The 24,740-nt window shown below is 34.7% G+C and overlaps 1 protein-coding gene across 11 annotated transcripts in view; it reads left to right on the forward strand.

Annotated features, from left to right (window-relative positions):
- KANSL1L (KAT8 regulatory NSL complex subunit 1 like) overlaps positions 1-24,740 on the forward strand; it is a 151,726-nt gene that overhangs the window by 121,144 nt on the left and 5,842 nt on the right. For 9 of the 11 annotated variants that reach the window (XM_035007245.1, XM_035007234.1, XM_035007240.1 and 6 more), the window contains 6 exons: positions 7,375-7,540; positions 10,544-10,651; positions 19,887-20,015; positions 21,275-21,349; positions 22,409-22,527; positions 23,302-23,426. In XM_035007245.1, the coding sequence (XP_034863136.1) occupies positions 7,375-7,540; positions 10,544-10,651; positions 19,887-20,015; positions 21,275-21,349; positions 22,409-22,527; positions 23,302-23,426 (722 nt within the window). The remainder of the gene's footprint in view (positions 1-7,374; positions 7,541-10,543; positions 10,652-19,886; positions 20,016-21,274; positions 21,350-22,408; positions 22,528-23,301; positions 23,427-24,740) is intronic. The other 2 variants (XM_035007243.1, XM_035007244.1) reach the window with 1 other exon arrangement.

Below are 24,740 nucleotides of genomic sequence, written 5' to 3' on the forward strand. Positions count from 1 at the left end.
TGTAGAGATTACTTGAAAAAAAAAAGGAAAAGAAAATATTTTAAAAAATTAATTAGTAATATGATTGGATAGATACAACTATGAAGAGAGAATTGTGTGTTGGGGAATAGATATGAATGAAATAAATGTAGAGAAATAAGAATTGGAAAATGTGAAAAGAGATTAATTAATAAATATAGAGGTTAAAGGAGAAGATCTAATATATATATGTCTTCAGAGAAGGAAACACCCAGGAGAGCTGGCTCTGCAACCACTTTTACCCTAGAGCTTTGGCAGGAATTTTCAAATTTGGTGCACATGCTAGTAGATGATAGCTATTGGGGATGCTCTTGGTGGCATTTTGGGAGACCTGAATCACATGGCTAGTTTTCACTTCAGAACATTTTGACCATTGTTCTTCTCAACATTTGCTGAATACTGGGGCTGCACAGAGCAGGAGACTTAAAAACATAAATGAAAAAGCCCCTTAAAAGCAGGGTGATATTCAGTATACCCTTAAGACTTTTTATCTTAAGGTCTGGATAATCAGGAGGAATTTTATAAAATACATCAAACACTTGAAAACCTTGAAGGGCCAAGAGCAAATCAGATACATTAACCATACCAGGGCTGCAACCTGGACTTAACTGAGGAACACTCACGTTAGATTAAAAGGGAGAAATCTGCACTGTATCTACTTAGCAATAGGAAGAGAGAACTCTCTCTAAAGGAAGATTACATCATATGGAGAATTTTGATTTAAAAAAAAAACCCATTTGTCATTCAGTTAAGGATTACTAGACATTGCGGAGAGCCTGGGTGGTGTAGTTGGTTGGGCGTCCGGCTCTTGGTTTTGGTCAGGTTGTGATCTCAGGGTTGTGAGATCGAGCCCTGCGTTGGACACTGCACCCCACGTGGAGTCTGCTAGAGATTCTCTCTCCCTCTACCCTTCCTACTCTTGCTCTCTCTCTTCCTCCCTCTCTCTCAAATAAATAAATAAATCTTTAAAAAAATTACTAGGCATTGCAAAAGATGGGGACCACATGGCTAGTCTTCAAGAGGAAAAACAGACAATAGCATCATACTGTCAAGTGATTCTCATATTGGATTTAGCTGCTAAGAACTTTAAAATGACTGTGATTAATATGTTTTAAAAAATAGAGAACAAGTAGGAAAAATAAACAAATAGACTGTTTCACCAGATAATTGGAGTCTACTTTTTAAAAAGACACTCCTATGAACATTTCAAACTGAAAAATACAACATGTGAAATTAATACCTTACCAGATGAATTTAACTACAAATTAGATTACAAATAAGAGCAGAAGTCAGGATTAATAAATTAAAAGACTTATTAATATAAAATACCAAGTGGAAGCATAGGGATTAGAAAGAATTTTAAAAATACAAAAACCACAACAGAAGTGTGCGACAGTGAAAAAAATCTAACCATATATGTCCTTGGAGTCTAGGAGAGAGAAGAGAGAGAATAAGGCGGAAGTACCATTTGAACAAACAATAATAGAGTGTTTCTCAAACTAAAAAGAGACATTAACCCGTAGATTCCAGAAGTTCTGTGAACCTCAAAAAGAACAAATATTTAGAAATTACATAAAGGCATATTATGGCAAGCCTGCTAAAATGAAAAACATAGAGAAAATTTTAAAAGAAGTCAGGGTAAAAAAGACATATTACTTTTAAATCAGGGCAACAATAAAACTTAACTACTAACCAGAAACAGTGGAAGCCAGGTGAAAATGAAGGTATCCTTAAAATGCTGAAAGAAAAAATGGAAAAAAAAAAACAACCTAGAATTCTGTAGTCACAAAAAAATCCTTTAAAAATGATAATATACATAAGTTTCAGATAAATAAAAGTGGAGAGAATTTGACAGCAAATCTATAGTATAATAATAGCAAAGGAAGAAGAAACATGATCTCAGCTGGAAACAGAATTATAGAAAGGAGCTAAAAAAAAAAAAAGGATAAGTATATGGGTAATATAAATTTTGACAGTAATACTAATAGTAGAGGCGCCTGGGTGGCTCAGTTGGTTAAGCGACTGCCTTCGGCTCAGGTCATGATCCTGGAGTCCCTGGATCGAGTCCCGTGTCGGGCTCCCTGCTCGGCAGGGAGCCCGCTTCTCCCTCTGACCCTCCCCCCTCTCATGTGCTCTCTGTCTCTCTCATTCTCTCTGTCTCAAATAAATAAATAAAATCTTAAAAAAAAAAAAAGTAATATATATTGTAGTGTTTTGAATATATGTAGAATTAAAGTGGCAACAACAATAACACAGAAAGTGGAGAGTAAATGGAGTTAAAGTGTTCTAATGTCTCACTGTTTTCAGGAAATGGTAAAAGGAATAATTTGTATTCTCTAAAAGCAAACAAGTTAAAAATGTACATTATAATCTCTAGGGAAACCACTAAAAAGTAAAAGAATGTATAAATCTGATTAATCCCAAAGAAATCAAGATAGGAATCAATGAAATACAAACATACATATACAATTAAATTTTATATACAGTGTAGAAAGTAAACAAATCCAATTGCTGGTTCTTTGAAAAGAAATTGATAAATCCCAGCAAGATTCTTCAAGAAGAATCCAAGGTTGGTTTGACATTTAAAACTTTGTTAATATAATTAATTCACCGGGCACCTAGGTGGCTCAGTTGGTTAAGCGACTGCCTTTGGTGCAGGTCATAATCCTGGAGTCCTGGGATTGAGTCCCGCATCGGGCTCCCTGCTAAGCAGGGAGTCTGCTTCTCCCTCTGATCCTCCCCCCTCTCATGCTCTCTCTCTCTGTCTCATTCTCTCTCTCAAATAAATAAAATCTTTAATATATATATATAATTAATTCACCACATTATTAAACTTAAAAAGGGAAAATCGTGTAATCATTTCAGTGGGTTCACAAAAAGTATATGATTAAATTCTACATTAATATATTTAAAAAATACTTTTGGCGGCCTATGAATATATTCTGATAAAGAGTATGATCCCCTCCTAAAAAAATCTACAATTATTCTTAATCCATATCATTCTTAATTCTTAGAAATTAAAAGCATTTCCTTTATAATATGGACCAAAACAATATCTTCTTTGGTCATTTCTAATCATTACTAAACTGGCGAGCCCATCTAGCATGGTTGGAACCCCATAAATAATGATAAAATAAAATAAAATTTTAGGATTGAGTGAAAGAAGCTAAACTGTCACTATTTGTAGATAATATGTTTGGGTAATAGAAAACTAAAAGAAACTACAAATATATTATTAGAGTAAGAAAGTTTAGTAAAGTTGTGGGGTATGTTCAAAATATAAAAGTCGATTTTATTTTTAAATTCATTTTACAATTGAAAAAAATAAATATTAAAGTACCAAAAAAATACAACTAACAAAATATGTGAAGACTTTTAGAGAAGAAAATTACAAAGTTTTGTTGAAAGAAATTAAAGGATCTAAATAAATGAAGAGAGATGTTATATTCATGGATTGGGTGACCTTTAGTTATGATATCAAAATCAAAAATCTCCCAATTGATTTACAAACTTCAGTGTAGAAAAGCTCTACAGGTTTTTGATGGAAATTAAGCTGTTTCTAAAATTTATGCAGAAGAGTAAAAGCCAGTAATAGCCAAGACACCCCCGAGGAACAAGGTAGAGAAACTTGGAATATCATATATCGAGTTGTAAATAATGTAGTAATTAAGACATTGGTTATTAGCATAGACACAAATGGTACATTAGAGGTTCCTGGAATAGTCCCATACATATATGGAATGTGGTAGCATTGTAGATCAACTGGAAGAGGATGTTCAATGAAAGGTGTTTGGTGAGTTGATGATCCATGTAAGAAAAAAAATTAGATTGAGATTGGATTCACGTCATGCACCAAAAAAATCAATTTCGGGTAAAGACCTAAGTACAAAAGGCAAAACCTTAAAACTTTAGGGAAAAAAAAAAAGTGGAAGAACATCTTTTGACTTCAGGATAGGGAAAGACTTTCTCATAAAGATACAAAATGCAAACTATATGTAAAGAAAACATTTAAGTTAACATCTGTTGATCAAAAGACATTGCAAAGAAAGTGAAAAGAGCTCAGAGGATTTGTAATTTTCTAGAGTGTGTAAAGAAAACTTTAAAAATCAGTAAGAAAAAGACATTCCAAGAGAAAAATCATCAGAATATGTATTTCCCAAAAGAAGGAAAAGTGAATGGCCAATTTTAAGTATGAAGAGGTGGTCAACTTAAAGAGTAAGCAGAACAATGCAAGTTTCAACCATGAGCTAATATTTGTATGCTCTGAGATTTGCAAAAATAAAATCTGACAATATGCATGTTGGCATGAATCTAAAGCAGTGAGAGCCAAGGTCGGCTTTATTGGAGTATAAATTTAGTTACAAGTACTTTGTAATACAATATATCATCTAGTGAAGTTGAATGTGTGCAATCATGCATTTCTTTAACCTAGCAATTCCATTTCTAGCAGTATACTCCAGAGAAATTCTTACACCCATGTACCAGGAGACAAGATATTCATACTAGCATTGTTCGTAATATTAAAAAGCGAGAAACATTCCAGATATTTATAAACAGGAGGATGATGAATTGCATGTACATAATGTTGGGTAATACAGCAGGCAAATACATTTAACAGTATTCTGTCTATATACATTTTAAAGCATACAGATTTAAAACGTTACATAGAATTACATGTATTCATGTGGAAAAACTATAAAGGAAATCAAGGAAATGATAAAATTAAAATTCAGGATAGCAGTTACTCCTGGAGGTATGAGAGAAAATATGTGATTAAGGAGGCACATTGTGTTAGTTAAGATACAGGTTCAGCTGCATTTGACAGAAAACCCACAGAGTGACATAAACAAGATACAAGTTTATTTGTCTTATAACAGGTTGAAAATATCCTAGGCATGACAGTTATGTTCTACATGGTTATCTAGGAGCCAGGCTCCTCTTTTTTGGAGCTCCTCATCCACATGGTTATGATGGCTCATCACCACAGCTACATATCAAGTGTAATGTGGAAGAATGGAGGAGTAAGTGACCTTAAAAAGGAAGTTGCACATGAAAACTTCCCTTCATGGTCTTCTGGCTAGACCGTATCCATTGTATAGTAATTTTTAGATCCAAGGAGGCTTGAGAAAGGTGCCTAGCTGAAAATCAGGAGTTCTAGAACAGAGAGAAAGAGAAAGAGAGCACAGGTATTGGGAGGAAAGTAGCAATTTCTGCCACAGGCTCATGCGGCCAGGGTAGGAGGGGAAAGCATAAAGGTATTGGTATTGTTCTGTTTCTTGAAATAGGATGGTGAGTATAGTTGTCTTTTTAAAATTTTATGCCTTCCCTATAAATTATATGCTTTTGTATATATGGAATGTTTCATTATTAGAGCTAAAAAGTTTAGTGGATACTTTTTAGCTTTATTTTGCTTGAATCTTATGCAGCATATGGTACTGTTGATCACACCCTCTAGACATACGGATTTTTATTGGCAAGAATCTCCTGGTCTTTCTCTTATTTTTCCATCCATTCCTTTTCAGCCTCCTGGGCTTCACTTTCTCTGCAGGGAACAAAAAGGCCTTTCCTAGATGCCCCTCACTTGTCTCCATAATTATTTAGGATAGTTTCAAATTGGCTAATGGGTTTCCTGGATTTGGAAAAATTGCAAGAGAAAACTAATTATATGGTAAATATTCAGATTTTATCACCTTTTATTCATAATGCTCTATCCATATATGGAAAAGGGAGGTTAGCACATTTTTTTCTTTGTAATTTTAAATATTTTTTATACCTTTCTGAAGTATATCATAAAAGGGCAAATAATTCTAGAGTGAGTCCAGAGAACCAGTGTATCTTGTAAAGGTAAGAAACAGCAACTGTTCTCATAAGTATATACATAAAACATCATTAGAATAAATCTTGGAAATGACTCACACTATTATAATCATGTATAAACATGTGATATCTTTTTATAAAAACTCAGCAGTTTACTTGACCTCTCAGAATGACTGCATTTCCTAACCCTCCTTGCAGCTAGGTATAACTGTCTGACCTAGGGCTTGGCTAATGGAATGTAAACAAAAGTCACTACATGATAAATTTTAGCATATGTTAACAGGAACTATTTTTTCCCCAATGAAATAGTCTCAGGCATACATGCATTTGAGAATTTGTATTCACTTAAATTTTTATTAAAGCAAGTAAGATAAAATTCAGTTAGCATTCAAGTTTCAACCATATGTCAGAGACTGTGTCTGGTTCTGGGAATACAGGATTGAGCAAATTCTAGTCCCAACCTTCAGGGAACTAATAGTAGTCCAGAGGAAATCTAGGTGAATGCTATTGTTATAGATAGATAATGCCTAAGGTGCTGTGGAAACACAGAAAATGCCAAGGTTAGCTGGGAAACTCAAACTCAAGACAGTTGACAAAACCTAATGTGAGTTTATAAAATAAAAGCATTTAAAAATAGCATCTAAAGATCTCAGTTGTTATAAGCATTTTAAATATCAGTTACATTAAAAAAGAAAATGAGTCCAAATGTTGTTATAGGAGGTAGAGGTTAGGGGGGAGGGAAGGAGTACAAATGAGCTCTCTTAATTTTTAAAGTATTTTATCTGTTGTATAGATCTTTTCTTTGTATACTAATTTTATAACCAGAAAAAATAATTTAAAATCCAGTTTTTAAACAGAATATGTATTTCTTAATGTAGTAACATAACTTTTTTTTGATTTAGCAACATGGTTTTCTTAAAATTCCTGGACTCAAGTCTTTTAACTTTATTTTCAGAAACACAAACTCATGTAACATATATAGTGTGTGTTTTATACATATCTTTTTTAATGTATTAAGTTAAATCTTACTTAGTGTAAACATGTACAATGCTCATAGTACTTCACAGTAATTCCAGTGTAGATATTGTCTGACATTGGAATTTAAGGCAGAGATTCAAATTTCATTCACTGACTGTAACAGATTGCAAGGAGGAAAACAGTATGCACAATTCTTAATCTTCACATAGCACCTGCTCTTACAGTTCTCACCAATATGGGATGTAGCTATTCTCTTTTAACCCAACATTCCTCAAACTCATTTCTCTTTATTGTGATTTCATAAGGTGAGGGAAAGACCCATTTTCACAGACGTTGCTCTTCCTTTTGAAAAACTGAAAAGGGATTAGTAAAATCTCATCACATTTATGGCCTTTAATAACTTCTCTCATAAACCCTCTGTCATTTTCAAGCTTTTTCTCCAAGGTGATTTATTAAGCCAGGACTTTCTAGTACCATTCAGATACTGTACTCTATAACTGTTACATCCTCTCTGATTCAGTTTTTAAGCAAAAATGAAGTCTTTTTTTTTTTTCCTTGCAGACTTTGCCTTCAAAAGAAACAACATTTTTAAATACTACACAAATGCCTTGCTTGCAATCAGCTTCAACTTGGAGTAGCTGTGAACACAATTCAAAATCTCAGATATTAAGAGAACATGTATCAGAATTGGACTCTTCTTTCCATTCTGTCCTATCATTGCCATCAGGTAAGCCTACTTATAAAAAAATTTCTAAGTAAACTGTGAATATATTCTGTGGTGAAGTCTAATCCTATAGATAAAAGGAATCTAATAAAAATTTTATCAATTATTTTGCCACTGGATATTAGAACTAAACAGTTTTCATAGAGGAATTAATCCTGTGAGTTAATATTCTACTTTTGCAAGTTGATTCTTAAATTCCTTGGAAACCATTTTGAGTTATATTGGGAAATAACTAGCTTTTGATCTTTTCAGTGTTAAAATTTAGAGTTTTATTGATAAAGTGACTATGCCATTGAAATGTTTCTCAGTAAGTCTTTCCTATTCCTTTTCTTTCCTAATATGTTGTTTTGCATGGAGTTTTCTCTGCTATATAATATTCCTCTGCTTATAATCAGCATTGAGTTCCTTTGGGATAAGAAATTGCCCATCTTTAGGTATAGTCATCTTTTGAACTTCAAGAAAATCTGTAATCTGTAACTGAGTGAATGAGGCATGTATAGGCCCACATCCCTTTAACTTTCTAGTTCTTGGTTTTTGTTGGAACCGTTCCTGTTCTTTTTTTTTTTTTTAAGTTTTGGGGGTTTTTGTTTGTTTGTTTTTAGTAATCTCTATGCCCAATGGGGGGCTCAAACTCAAAACCCCAAGATCAAGAGTTGCATGCTCTCTGAGCCAGCCAGGCACCCCTCCAGTTGTTTCTGTATTGAACTGAAGTAAATATTAGGGTAAAAAAGGAAACAGTCTTCACACTGGTTATCTCAGGTTCTTCTCTTTAAGGGAAGACATCTCAAATGGGCTTTTGTTTCCTTTTCAGCTTTTGGTTTTTATCATCCAGGGACTGCTCCTCTTTGTAAAGCACTATTTTCTGTACCTATTCCTGCCCTGAATCCTGAATCTTTGTTTTCTTACCAATTTTTGAGTAGTTTCTTAGCTACACCATACTTAGAATTAAGTTCCTGGGGGCGCCTGGGTGGCTCAGTCGTTAAGCGTCTGCCTTCGGCTCAGGTCATGGTCCCAGGGTCCTGGGATCGAGCCCCGCATCGGGCTCCCTGCTCAGTGGGAGACCTGCTTCTCCCTCTCCCACTCTCCCTGCTTGTGTTCCCTCTCTCGCTGTGTCTCTCTCTGTCACATAAATAAATAAAATCTTAAAAAAAAAAAAAAGAATTAAGTTCCTGGCAGGAACTATGTTCCCATCTTTGAGGAAAGCTTAATAATAGAAAGAAACAATAATAAATATAACAATGGTAATGCAGCTAACATTTGGGCTTAGCATACCTGTAAGCACATTACATTTTCTTGTTTAATTCTTCCAGTTTTCCTCTTTATCTTACATACAAGAAAACTGAAGCTTACTATTCTAAGATCATACAGCTAGTAAATGATGGAGGCAGGATTTGATATGAGGTAGTCATACTCCAGAGCCACACTCCTAACCTTTACTCTTCACTGCCTTTGTTTTCTCCTGCTACATTTGTTTCTCTGATATAACCCTGAGAGCTGGCATTAATTATCCTTCATTCAATCCTCTTATGTCCCTTCCAATAAGTTAAGATTAACTTCCCCACCTATTAATTAGGTTATTCATTTCTTCTTGCATTCATTTAATAAAAATCTGAATACCTACTATTTACTAGGTACTAAAAGTATAAATACAAATAAATCCCTCAAAGTACTTGCATTCTAGTTTAAGACAACTGAAATGTAAACTAATAAGTGTATTAAAGTGTTGTGAAATATTCTTATAAAAGCCCAAAGGTGTGGGTACTAAGGAAGGTATATGGGTGGAACAAGGGCCTTCCCTAGTTACGTCATGTTTTCTCACAACTCATGAGGAACAGTGGTAGAATAGGTGATATTTTCTTTATAAAAGTAAGTGGTATTTCTTTGGAGAAATAAACTTATAAAAGTTTTGGCAACTGGAAAATACTGGATTCCTGAAATGCTTAAATAACATATTTAATTTGTAATCTTAGTTTCATTTTATAGTTTTTGTATGATCATAGTATATAGTGTTAGGACTAATCTTTCCTACCTCTGTTCTGTCCCTTTGGGATAGACTCCATGTTGAAACTCATGAACTTTTTTTTTTCTTAAGTGTATTTTTCCACACTTGAGTATGGATCTGTTATTAAAATATATCATTTGAGGGAGAGATACTTTTTTGGTTAAAATCCAGACCCGTTATGGGTCTGTTCTGATTTATGTGTTCATAATTAGTTTTTTTTCAGTAGCAAAACTTTCAATACATCAACTACTTTATAAAATATTTCTTTGTTTCTTAGGAAGAAGTTTAGGTGTCTCTATTAAATACTTCTGAAGATGGTTTTGTTTTTGCATTCTTGATTGAGGAAAAAACTTTAATAAATGTGAAGCACATCTACTTTATTATTTAGCTCCTCTTTTGGTTGTGAGAATATAGAATATAAATATAGTGAATTGACATCTCAGTCTATTTAAAGGAAGAGAGCTAGTCTGTAAATGTGTTTTAATCTTTGTAAAAGTATATTCTGTGATTCATAATACTAGTAAACTAAGGGAATGTGAAACTTGGTGTTTTCATCAAAGGTAGCATCTGAATTATAATGGTTTTCCCTCAGGTAATTAAAACATATCTTTCAGAAACCTCATTATTTCAAATGTAAAGTTTGTGGGGGTGGGGTGGAATGAATAAGTCAGCTAGGTTTGGCTGTATGTTTTATTCAAGACCTTTGGATACATTTGTTTTATCTGGGAATAGTACTTACTAATACTTACAATTTTGATCATCTTATCTATTATTTTGGTTTATGAACTTATTCATCATTAGAGTTTTTGTTTATTTAGTGCATATAATCACTGCTGTCTGTATGCTTGGAGAGAGTACTTTGCCACTTCTGATAGTTGTAACATTTCAAGTTTTTGCTTATTTTTCTAAGCTTATGTGCTACTTAGAGAAAGAAAGCAATCTTAGTATTAGAATCTATAAAAAATGATATTCACTAAAAGTATTTTTTTACTTTATTTTTCCAGATGTGCCTCTTCATTTTCACTTTGAAACACTGTTTAAAAAGACTGAAATAAAAGGAGATCTTGCTGAAAATAAATTTATAGGAGACTGTGTCATATCTCCATCACCTGGTATGTCATTTACAAATCTTATACTTTATATGCCTTTTTCATCTTTCAGATACTGTTTTTGCTTTCTAAGGAAATAAAATTTAACAAAGGAACAAGATGTAAATCCTTAATTTTTAATACTCACTTTTTATAAATCACACATATACACACACGTAGAAAATACACAGGAGTGATCCTAACAAGAAAGGTGATACTTATAGAATGAAAATTATGAAATATCATTGATAAATATAAAAGGAAATCTAAATACACATGGAGAATACAGCATTCCTAGATGATAGGATTAATAAGGATATCAATTCTTCCTATTGGTTTATATGTTTAATGCAATGTAACTTGAAGTTCTAAAAGAATTTGGTTAACTTAACAAAATAATTGTAAAGCCCATTGGGAAGAATAAATGGGAAAATACAAAACTAACTGCTGGAAAAAGTATTAAGACAATCTGTCCTAGCCGCACATGGAAACATAACAAAAATCTGTAATAGTTATTAGCATAGATTTTGTATACATTTAGGAAAGTAAATCCATGAAGCAGACTATATAGCTTATACTTTATTATATAAGGGAAGAATTGTAAATCAATGAGAACATGGAGAACTATTCAATAAATAGTATTGTTAGTACTGTTAGTCTTTTGGGGGAAATTTTGTTTACATACTTGTTTCATACCATGTATTAGAATAAATTGTAGTTGGTTCCAAGAATTTGAAGAATTAAAACACTAAAATTACAAAATAAAACTAGAAGAATTATAATGAAATAGTTATGAGTATTATGAATGGGGGCGGGGACATTGTGTTTGGAAACAATCAGAAGAAAAACATCAACATGTTTTGACTGTCTATAAAGCGAAAATCTTCTTAATATCAAAAAAGTCATACAAACTAAGAAAAATTACTTCCAGATGAAATAATCATCTACCTCAAAAACTCAAGAATCAACTCAATGCCTGTTAGAATTGGAGTTCTAAAAAGTAGATTTTAAAATAAATTTATAAAAATCAGCCTTTATAAATACCAGTAATAACCAGTTAGAATATGTAAAAGAATTATACTAGACACACTGACAGTGAAAATATAAAATATCTAGGATTAATTAAACTTAGTAAGGACCTACATGAAGAAAACTTAAAAAGTTTACTAAGGAACACAAGAATATGTGCCTATAGAGAGAAATAACCCTGTTCCTATCAGAAGACAGTATTGTCTGAGGTGCCTGGGTAGCTCAGTCAAGTGTCCAGCTCTTGATCTCAGCTCAAGTCTTGATCTCAGGGTCATGAGTTCAAGCCCCACATTGGGCTCCACACCCAGCAGGGAGCCCACTTTAAAAAAAAAAAAAAAAAAGACAGTATTGGAACTTAAGATGTTATTTTTCCCCAGCTTAATTTATAATGTAACTCTTTTTTTTTTTTAAGACTTTATTTATTTGACTAGAGAGACACAGCGAGAGAGGGAACACAAGCAGGGGGAGAGGGAGAGAGAGAAGCAGGCCTCCCGCTGAGCAGGGAGCCTGATGTGGGGCTCGATCCCAGGACCCTGGGATCATGACCTGAGCCAAAGGCAGACGCTTAACCGACTGAGCCACCCAGGCATTCTGGTATTCTTTTCTTTTGGAACAAAGTTATTCTGAAGTTTATCTGAGAGAATAAATGTTGAATAGCTAATAAAATTTTTAAACGATCAGTAAGAAGGAGGTGCCAGGTAGCAAAATTGTAAAGCTATAATCATTATTTTATTGTGGTATTGATGGAAGTCAGATCTAGGAAACTAAATATCCTAGAGACAGTCCCAACTGTCCATTATATGATAAAAAGGTGGTTTTTCCTATCAGTGTGGGAAGGATGGCCTCATCAATAAGTAATAACAATAATTCTTATGAAGCATTCCTTACATGCCACTACTGGTTGAAGGGCTTTATATTTGTTGATTGCTTTAATCTGTACAGCCCTATAAAGTGAGTATAATGATTTTCTTCCTTGACTGATTTTCCCAAAGTCACATATGAGTAGTGATAGGGTCAGGATTCAAGTCCAAGCAGTCTGGCTCAGAGTCCATGTTTTAAACAACTAAGTTTCTTCTAAAATCAGTGGATTAAACAATGACTTTTTGGGGAAAAAAGAGATCTCTACCTCATACAGCACATTAATGTTCATCCATCTTAAATTTATTTTAAATACATTCCAGATGGATTAAAGAGTTAAATGTTAAAAGTGCTGTCTTAAAAGAATTAGAAGAAAAAAACTGATGTATTTAATGATGATGATAATGAAAATGATAATCATAAGTAACATTTACTGAGTGCTTATGTGTAGACACTCTGCTAAATATTTACTATTTTTTCTGATTACATTAGGACATTTAAATGTTATAATCATCAATTCTGGCAAGATGTGTATAGTAAAAAGAGGACCCTCAAATATTTTAGATAGCATTAAGAATACAGACCTTTTGGGAAGTACTGTGAAATTAATTACAATGCCTTTAAACTATGTATTCTTTAAATAAGCTCATGGAGGAAAAATAACTATTTACTTGTGCAAATGTTTACTAAAGTGTTAACTGTATTTTGACCCAGTAAATCCATTTCTGGTAACCTAGCCTAATGCTTAATATAAAACCACCTTTATTTACAAATCTATTCATTTTACCATTATTTGTGTTAATGAAAAATTAGAAACAACTTAAAGAGCATAATTGAGATATGGTTAACACAGTGGAACATGCAACTTTTAAAAATATCTTTAAAGTTCATGTAAGGATGGAAACATCAAAGAATGTCAAGTAATAGAAAAGGACAAACATGTTTTACTTCTGTGTATGGTATGATTATAACCATGTAAAAATGTTCATTCTTCTACCAACCAAATGCAATGTGTGGGTCTTTTGGGGATCCTGATTTGAACAACTCAGCTGTACACATACACACAATTTTTGAGATAATGAAATTTGAACACACATGGCTGTTGAATATTAATGAACTTTGTTAGATGTAATAATGCATGTGGTTATATAAACACACACACACACACTTTATGTTTCTTAGAAATTCAAGCTCACATATCTGTAGATGGGATTTGCTTTAAAATAGGTAAGCAAAAGGGCACCTGGGTGGCTCAGTTGGTTAAGCGACTGCCTTCGGCTCAGGTCATGATCCTGGAGTCCCGGGATCGAGTCCCGCATCGGGCTCCCTGCTCAGCGGGGGGTCTACTTCTCCCTCTGACCCTCTCCCCTCTCGTGCTCTCTGTCTCTCATTCTCTCTCTCAAATAAATAAATAAAATCTTTAAAAAAAAAATTTAAAAAAAATAGGTAAGCAAAAAAAAAAATGTTGGGGAGATGAAACAAGATTGGTCACTAGTTTGTAATCGTTGATAATGAATGATAGGTATAGGGGAGATTATTCTTCTCTTCTTCATTTGTGTTTGTTGAAATTTTTCCACAGTAAAAAGTTTTTAAAGAATTGAAAGCACTAAGGACAAGGAGCTGTTGTCTATGCTTAGGGAAAAAAGACTGAAGAAATACAGGAAAATATAGGGTTATGTTCAAATACTTTTTCATGATACAATTCGTCTACTTGTAATTTATACTGAGACTAATTTTAAAAAAAGAAAAAATGCATGCATGAAGGTGATTGTTTTAAGAATAACCATAATAGGAATATCATGATGATAACAACTAGCTCTAACAGCTAGGGGATAGTTAAATGATATTATCTCTAACCAGAAGAATGTTAGGTAACCATTTGAAAAAATAACAATGAGTGAATTAATCAAATATGAAAAATACAGTTGTACATATATTTAAATGAAATTACATTTGAAATGTGAATATGAAATGTATGCATTTGTTTCACTAAAAGGAATATACAAAAATGAAATTATATGCTGTTAGGTAAGTGAGATTAGGTGATTATATTATTTCTAATGTTATTTATCTGAAATTTAAAAAAGGGCAGTGTAAATGTGTTAGGCACAGAAGTAATAGTAACGTATCAATAATGTAATGACATGCTAGTAATGGAGGAATTAAGAGCTCGGAACAGAATATATTTGAGATGAATGCTGCAATATTATTAGGCAAATCAATGAAGTACATTCTATTGTATCCCAATCTCTCTGCCCTTATTTACTTTCCCTACCACTCCCAACCCAAATAATTAAGCATTAATTAGATTTCATCCTATGTAACCATGTCTGAAATACTGGTCATTATTATTTGTTGTTAGTGATTTCTGTAGAATTAAATAAAACTAGAGTTCAACATTTATTGACCACTTACTCTGTACTAGGCAGACTAAAGACTCAAAAGTGAATCACAGGGAATCAAAGAAATTATAATGTAATAAGAGGAAGCAGACACACAAACTATTAAAATGATGTGGCCACAGATATGATAAAAAGAGTCTAAAAAGAAGAGGGAGTATGTAACTCTGCCTAGGGGAAGGCAAGAAGAAGGGAGGGGTAAGAGTAATGGGGAGAGGGCAAGAGGAACTCCAGAAAGATGGTGATGCCAAGTATGGCTTTAAATACTTGATTGGAATTTAGAGGAAGAAGAGTAAAGTGTTCCAAATCATTGTTTCTCAAACTTTTACGTGCAAACAAGCTACTTGAGGGATGTTGTTAGAACGCAGTTTCTGATTCAGTAAGTCTGGAATGGGGTCTGATTCTGCATTTCTAACAAGTCCTAGGTGGTTCAAATGCTGTTGGCCCATATTGATTTTAAAATGAAAACAAACGTGATTTGTCATGGAGACATAAAACTGTGATGTATTCAAGTATATACAAAATGCCTGGTATTATAGGGTAAATTGTGTGAAGGTAAGTAGATGGATGTTTGTGTGCTTTGTCACAGAGCTTTTATTTATCCTCTGTTGTCCAGAAGAATTTTAAGAATGCACAGCTGACTCAGGTAACAAGTAGGGCAAAGACAAATTGTAGTGGGTTGAAGAGTAAATGATTAGTTGCCAATTCTGAGGAAATACCAGGCAAAGCCAACTAAGGGCCTGTACTCATCAAAATATGCAGTCATGAAAGACAAGACAGTGGAACTATTTCAGATACAAGAAAACTTTAGACACATGACAACTAAATGCAGAATGAACAGAATTTTCTATAAAGAACATTATGGGGCGCCTGGTGGCTTAGTCGGTTAAAATGAACAAATTTACAACTATGGACTCTTAACCGCTTAACCGACTGTTAAGCGGTTAAGCGGCTGCCTTCAGCTCAGATCATGATCCCAGGGTCCTGGGATCGAGCCCCGCATCAGGCTCCCTGCTCAGTGGGGAGCCTGCTTCTCCCTCTCCCTGCCGCTCTGCCTACTTGTGCTCTTTCTGTATCAAATAAATAAAAACCTTAAAAAAAAAAAGATTATAGGAATAATTGGTCCATAGTTAATAGTATTAAATTTGATTTTGATAGTTGTGTGGCTATGTAAGACAATACATGTTGACAAATTTACAGGGACATTGTGTCAGCAACTTAATCTCACTGGAGTTCAGAAAAACAAAGCAAATAAGATAAACTTAACATTTGTGGAATCTGAATAAAGGGTATATGGGACTTCTTTTTACTATTGCGAGCTTTCGGTTAGTCTGAAATTATGTCAAAATGAAGTTTATTTTTTAGAGTGGACAGATGAGAGAGGAACAGTGGCACCACAACCCACACAAGCAAGCCAAAACCTAGGGCTCAGGCTTCTCCACCTACACTTCTTCGTATCTAAACCCATTATCAGTATGATCTTAACTCATTTGTTTCAAACATGCTCCTGTCTTCATTTCTACCACTTTCAGAGGCCAATCTAATGATCCCTTATCGATACTGAAATAGCCTAATCAATTATTTCCCTCCAATCCCTGTAGCTAGTGATCTTTGGAAAATGTAAACCTGCCTACGTCACACCTGTTCCCCACCCCCATTCCTTAAAATGTGTGACAGAGGGAATATTATAGGAGACCGTTAAAGCCCTACGTACCTAGGATGACTCCTACCTGTTCGTGGTTCTTTTTCACTATACTTCCTTACTCTATACTAACTGCTGTTCCATTGTCAAATTTATCTGGCTCCCTGTTGCTTTGGGCCTTTGTACGTACCATTCTCTCTTCCTTCCCCTTGCCATCAGCGATTTCTGTTCATCTTTGAAATCTATCACTTTGCCTGGGTACTTTTCCTAGAGCTGTTATATACTCCCACTAACTTCTCTAAATAGTACTTCTCTTTTCTGTTACGCGTTGGTAGCAGTTGAGATAATGTCTATCAACTCCATTAGCGGCAAGGATCATGACTGTGCTCACCAGTGTTCCCAGGGCCTAACACGGTGCCTGGTGTGTAATTAGCTCTCTCTGAAGTTAATGAATAAATGAAAGGGAAGAAAGGGAAGGCAGGAGATAGGAGAGATACCGTGTCAAGGTGTGTTTTAGGATAGAATCTGGGAGAGGATTTTGGAGAGCAAGAACTGAAAGGCTCAGAGGGTTATGAGGAGGTAGAGAATGTGTAGTTTGATCTTGAGTTGTCATGTATTTCCTACTGTTTCAAGAGTCCGTTGCAACCTTACAAGATACTATGGAAAAATAAGCATAAAGAAAACTCAAGTAAAATTCAGTAAAAAGTACCACCTTAGGGAAGGTTGAAGTTTCTTCAAAAAAGTATTTGCTTTTAGAAAACAAGAAAGGTGGTGACTTGCTTTTAGAAGAGAAGAGCGAATTGACTGGAATGTTTTAAAATACTCCAGAAATGTTTCCACTAAAACAAAAGAGAGGACATTATTGGAACCCCTGCATGTATGAGGCTTATTATACACTTTAAAACCTCTCACAATTCTAGTTACCCCTTTCTAGAAAGGGGTTTGGAATTATGACTGCCAGTTCATTTTGTTTTCTATTTATATTTAACATCTTTCTCTGCATTCTTCTGGGAGGTAAGAAATCTTAGGGACCATCTTAGAATTCTATTTTCCCTGAGCTCTTTTTTCTTTTTTTAAGATTTGAGAGAAAGAGAGGCAAAGGGAAAGGGAGAGTCCCAAGCAGACTCTGTGCTGATCTCACAACCTGAGATCACGACCAGAGCTGAAACAGAGTTGGGCACTCAATACCTCCCTGAGTTCCTTAAAGTCACTGTTCTGTTTTCCAGCAGCTAGTTTTGCTTTGTCAATTTGATCTTCATTACTTTGCAGCAATCCTTTTATCCCCTTTTCTGGTAACTTTTAGGATATCTTTGTTGTGATGTATGATTCAGATTTCTTTTCCCCACTTGACACTCAAATGAGTTATTGAAATCTTATGGAAAAATTTTTGTCTATCATTTCAACATTGCCTTGCATTCTGTTCTGTTGCCCCATTTTGGTTTGCCCTTCTCTCCCCCCATATTTTCGACCACTGTTTGAGTTGTACAATTCCTCTGCCAACCCACTGATTGTCATGTTCAGCCATGTCCATTCTGTTACTTAGCCCAATTATTGATGGTTGTTTTTAAATATGAACAATTTTTTTTTTTTTTTAGATTTTATTATTTGACAGAGACAGACACAGCGAGATAGGGAACACAAGCAGGGGGAGTAGGAGAGGGAGAAGCAGGCTTCCCATGGAGCAGGGAGCCTGATGCGGGGCTCGATCCCAGGACCCTGAGATCATGACCTGAGCCGAAGGCAGACGCTTAACGACTGAGCCACCCAGGCGCCCCTAAATATGAACAATTTTATTTTCCATTTCTGAGGTCTCTCTAAAGGAACCTTTTGCCTGTTTCTTTCGGCACTGTTTTTAAGACTTACTTGTATTCTGTGAATCCAGTTTCTTGAGATGGTTCATTTGTACTTCATTTTTTATGGTGTTGATACTCAGATTTTTGGAGCTTTGAGTTCTCACCTTTAAAGTTGATATTCACTATTAAGACTGTTCTGCCACTGTTATTTAGGAGATCCTTTTCTCATGGATAGGGTAGAAATTTGCACTCAGTACTATTTTCAGAAGCAGTTAGGGATGGGCAGGACATATTTCAAAATGAGGCACTTGGGCATTGCTTTGTCTACCCATCCATTGCTCTGTCCCAAGACTCAGATTGTTACCTATTAAGGCAGATAATCTCAAAGACTGGCTGAGAAGCTGGCATGTGTAATCATCCTATCAGATAACTATCCATCTAGGTAATTGTCCTGCACCATTTCCCTTCCCTCCGGGTCTAGAGCACCTTTGATGATCCTCTTTTTGTGGCAGCACTTTCCCATGTGCTTTTGCACTGTTTGCTCTTCCAATTCCCTATGGTATCAGTCTTTCAGAGATTCCTCACAAATTCTGCTTTACTTACAAGTTCCCTTTTATTGCTTGCTAATGTGGATGTATATGTGCAGATCTTTGCATATGTCTGTGTATAAACCTTTTGTCTATTATTTTTCGGGTGTTTTGTTATCTTGAAATCAGAATCCCAGTTACTGTTAGTAGACCATCCTTTTTTCCCCCCTCAGTGTTGGTGAGAAATTGGCACTTCAGCCTACATTTCTTTTTCATCTCCAAACCCTTCAAAAAAGAAGCCAATTTGGTTACTAAGCCAGTACTGGAAATACGGGGTTCAGATAGTCAATAATAATCATGATGAAACTAATTTATTGAATACTTATGTCAGATATCCTTCTAATGACTATTACAGGGATTAACTCATTTAATCCTCATAAGCCCATGATAGCTGCTCTTATCCGTTTTACAGATGAGGCAACTGAGGCAGAGATACTAAGTGACCTAAAAGTTTGAGAGAATTCAGTGCTTTTAAAGTGTAAGAATGGTGCTGGGTACTGTCAGTTTGATGAAATCTGGTTCTTGCTCTCAAGAAGTCCCTATTGTGATTTTATAGACTCTTACTTGATCCTGAATTACTTTCAGATTTAAGGGCGAGTGGGGAGCTAACTTAGGGATTCAGATCATATTCAGCCAAGATTTACAAACCTGAAACAACTTCCTAAGATTTTGTAATTTAGAACACTTTGAGAACAGGTAACCTTTTCTTTTCATCCCCTTCAAGTAATGGAGCAACTATAGGAAAATGGGCACTTCTTGAAGATGTTTTTAAGGAATCTTATTGGGGTATTTTCAGTTTAGGAGCATTCCATTTTGATATGTAAGTATTTCTCTCATTGTATGTAATTTTGAACTGGTGAATTAATGTTCTGCAATGTTGTAAGTAAAAACAAATTAACATGTTCATTATGTGTTAAGGAAAACTTCACATTTCCTTTCTATTTGTTTTAGTACATAATACTTCTCTGAATCAGTGGAGAAATGGATATTCTCCTACATGCAAGCCTCAAATAAGGTCAGAATCTTCTGCACAGCTGTTCCAGGGAAGAAAGAAAAGACACTTGAGTGAAACAGCATTAGGTAGGTTAAATGAGCATATGAGCACTAGTACTAAAAAGTGAAAATAAACTGATCTTCAAAGAACCTCTGCTTCATGGAAATTTATAATCCAGAATAGTCCCTATTATACAAAATATCCATCCATGGTCCTATGAATGTTAAACAGCATATTCACGTAGTCAATTCAGGACTGTTTGTGGACTGGGCATCCACCTGCTTGATGGCAATTAAAGATTTCCTTCTTATATTCCCTAACTTCAGTTATCTTCTATGGACTGTCCTCCTGGACAGAACTTAAGCCAATGCTGTGTTCTGGACTCAAAATATGCCCATATAGAGGTGCCTTACAACCATTTCTGGTACTTACGTGGAGGTGTCAGTTCAGTGAAGCTTCCTTAGAATTTTGAGAAATTGGATGAGATTCACCTAACGTAACTCAACCAACTAGTTCAATTTCCCTTAGGAACTTAAAGTTCCAAGATGATCAACAGACATCTTTGAAACTAGAACTCTTCTAGTAATACAAAGTGGGGTTTGTTGTGGGGATTTGGGACTATCGGTTTCCAGAGTTATTGCAAATAACGATTAAAAAACTTACCAGAAAATATGCATTTTAAATGGCAAATTGTTTATGTTTTGGTTCTTGTTCATTGTTCCAGTGGACAGAACACTATTTACATTAGTCAATTATTCCCCAGATGTATTATGTCAATATACCCAATAATTTAAAACATTCAAGATGTATTGGACTGTAATTATACTTAATGGATTTAACACGTTTATCACTACTCTCTCTAGAAATGCCACCATATCAGCCCAACTCACTACCTGATCATCACTACCTGATGAGCTAGTGTGGCACAAAATTAAACTCCTAGCCACCACCAGAGATATCATTGTGCTTTTTAGTACCTCAATCTTAAAGATAACCAAGAGGCACCTTAGCTTTTGAAGAACTTACATACACACACAGATCTTCCTCTCTTAACTTACGACAGGGTGACATCCCAATAAACCCATGATAATCTTGAGTCAAAAAAGTATTTAATACGCTAACCTACCAAACCCCACAGCTTAGCCTCAAATGTGCTAGGAACACTTATATTAACCTAAGTTGGGCAAAATCATCTAACACAAAGCCTATTTTAAAATAAAGTGTTGAATGTCTCATGTAATTTATTGAATACTGTACTGAAACAGTATAGAATGGTTGTATGGGTAGAATATGGTTGTTAAGTGTATCGATTGTTTATCTTTGCGATCACATGGTTGACTGGGAGCTGTGGCTTGTTGCTGCTGCCCAACACGAGTATCCTACTGCATACTGCTAGCCCAGAAAAAGGCCAAAGCTCAAGGTACGATTTCTACTAAATGCCTGTCACTTTTGGGCCATCACAAAGTTGAAAAATCCCAAGTTGAACCATTGTAAGTTGAGGATTGTCTATCAACACACAGGAAAACTTGTATCTCTTAATAAGATCCATTATGAAATTCACATTACCTAAGATACAAAATGTTTCACTTGAATTGATCGAACTTCAAGTTTGACAGAAATACAGAAAGAGAACAAGATCCTATACTACAGAGAAGTAACTAGATAGCTCCCTAGAGTGCAGAACACCTTAACATATGTCATGAAAAACAAACTTCCAGACTGCAAGAAACCTAAAAGACAATAACCAGTTTCAGTATATGGATCCTGATTTGAAGAAACTACTAACCATAAAGGACATTTTTTAACAACTAGAAAAATGTAAATATGGACTGGGTATTAGATTTTACACTACACAGGAAAATACTTTCTAAGATCAGAAGTAAAATAAGAGTGGTAAATAAGTGAATAAATATATATTCACAAATAGGGAATCAAAACAAATGGAAAAAGGAAACATGGAAGAAACACAGAAAATACCAAGAATAGTAGCAAAGTTCTAATCAAGATCTTGAGAGAAAAAGAGAAATTCCATCCATGAAATAAGAATAGGATAGTATAAATGAGTGACAGACCAATGACTTAGTAGAAAAAGTCTTAAGTAGAATGGGTCAGAAGATCAAGTTAAGGAAATCTCCCAGAAATTAGAACAAAAAGTCAAAGATATAAGAAAATGAGAAAATAGAGAAAATTAAGGGGATTAAGTCTTTGGAGGTTAACATCCAAATAAAACATGAACAGAGTAAAGAGAGGGGATGAGATGTACTGTATAAAAACTTGCCAGGACCCCTGAAAATGGAAATAATTGTGACAGAACTATGGGTAAGATTTTCTTTTAATTTCCTTAATTTTTTGATACATAAATTTTAAAAAGAAAAAAATTAAACAGATAGGGAATCATGTTACCTAAGTAGGAAAGTAACTTTAATACCTATCAGTCCTGTTTGATGTATGACATTCTCAACGGTTCTTTCCATGGCAGGAGAAAGAACTAGATTTGAAGAATTTGCTTTTCAACGCACAGAACCAGGATCCCATAGCAATTTTACTGCTGTTACTAATGTCAATGTTGTATCAAGAACCCAGAATTCATCATCACAAGTAGGTTTTTTTGCATACTGAACTCTAAAATTGCTTTATAGACTTAAAACTGGCTGATAAAAAAACTTGCAAAATCTATAAACAGCCTTACTTTACCAGCACATACTGGCTTATTTAGTAGTATCTTATTAGGTATCAATAAATCTGACTAAACTTTTTTTACTAGTGAGCTAATAACTCAGTAATCCTTTGATTATGGCTTTTTTTTTTCTCTGTGTGAAAAACTATCATAACCATTCCTACTCCTTACCAGGAAGCTTAATAAGAATCCAGCACTCGTGTTGTTCTTACTGTTTTGTCATCTGGCCAGAGAAGAGAGGTTAAAAGGTAAAAGGGTTTAGAAAAAACTGTAAAGCTCAGGGACCAGGAACACATAAATGAAGAGTATAAAAATGATCTTTACTAAATGTCACACCAAATATTTTCATAGTCTTTCCTAATAAGGAAGTGTGTTTGTTAAATGATCATTTTCTTGACATTTAGGGTGCTTTATGGTAACCTTTGGTAAGAGTTTTGCAACTTAAGGCATTCATGTTTTTTATGGTCTTAAAAATAGGCTTATAGGTATGCACACAGAAATGTATACTGCATACCTGCTAGAAGGGGTTGTGTTGTTTTACAGGAGATAGGCAGCTTTCCTGTTATTTCCTAACATTTTATGGTCAGGCCTATCACAACATAGTTATAAAACATGTAGAGTAGGCCTCAGGAGAGGAGGGCAGCATCGCAGGTAACTAGATATTGTGGTAAAACTGCTATGATCCTCCTTTGCAGAATACTGCACGACGGAGACTGAGAAGTGAGAGCTCTTATGACATAGATAATATTGTGATTCCCATGTCATTAGTTGCCCCAGCTAAGTTAGAGAAACTCCAATATAAGGAAATACTTACTCCAAGGTATGTATACTTACATCTTTTTATTTGCTCTTCCTTCTTTTTCTTGAAGAAACTTAAATTTTCAGAGTGAAGTTAAAATTTTAATTAATTAAAGAAAGATGCTCCTCTCTCCCTTCTTCCACTCCATGGAGGAAAAATGGTGAAAGAAACCTTACTCATGCTGAAAAAAAGGGCCATATATTATCACTTTAGTTGTCAACTTTTACTACGAACTGAGAATTCCTAAAACTGACTTACTCTGCAATCTTAGTCTTTTATACAGTGATATTTAGTTATCTCTTATGTGTGTATGGATATATATATAGAGAGAGAGAGAGAGAGAGAGAGAGCACAAAAAGGTACTTAGGGATGTAAATCAGTAACAAATAATCCTTGCTCTTTAAAATGGAGTTTTGCACAAGGCTGCAAAGTGTTCAAAGAAAGCAACTACCTTTGCAAGGAATAGTCACATTATAAGACCGTAACACTTGTAACAACAAAAATAAGAATTTGATGTGTTGTTGCCAAGTCAGCAATAAATAGATTAGTAGGGAGATGTGGGAAGACCTCATGAAGGAGGGAGAAAGAACAGTTTATTCACACAGGGGAAACCACAACAAAGGCACACGCTACGCCTGAGAGAGATTTTTGTGTAGGGTGATAAAGTTATGGCTAGAAAAGGAATTAGAACCAGATTCTAGAGGTCCCAGAATGCCATACAGAGATCTGCTTCCTACTGGCAGTGAAGTTATTCAAAGTTTTTGTTTTTTTAAGCAACGATGAAAAACATTTTTTTAAGAACGTGAATCTGGTACCAGGAAGTAGGTAGAAGAGGTTGGAAACAGATAAAAGCTCAGTGACAACTACAGTAATTCCTACCCATCTCTATTCTGATTTCAAATCTTATTTCTAATTACTTTGAGGTATTAAGAACTCTTAATACTGTAGGAGGTATTATGAGAAATCCTACAGAGAATCTATTGAGATCTTCTACATAAAAGTAAGGAGTAACATTTGTGCTTACGATGTTCTGCAGCAATGATGTTTTTCAATCTACTTTGGAAGGCTGGAGCTGGCTGGTTGGGTTGGTTGTTTAAATACAGAGGAATTCTGTGATCCAGTAGTTAAACCTGAGAGGCCATGCTCTCCCCCCTCCCTCCCTGCCAAGCCATTTTATCAGCATCTACTGACTTAATTCAAAATTGGTACATTCTTAGGTACAGAATGCAGCTATGCAGAGGAGACCGTTTACTCTAAGGCCAAAAGTAAAGTCTCACCTTCTCGTCTTTTTTTCATAACACAAATTGTTCTGTTTTAAAAAAAAGTATGAAAATA

The sequence above is a fragment of the Mirounga leonina genome, unplaced genomic scaffold (assembly GCF_011800145.1).
Source record: "Mirounga leonina isolate KUSES-001 unplaced genomic scaffold, KU_Mleo_1.0 Mir_151, whole genome shotgun sequence".
Classification (NCBI taxonomy): domain Eukaryota; kingdom Metazoa; phylum Chordata; class Mammalia; order Carnivora; family Phocidae; genus Mirounga; species Mirounga leonina.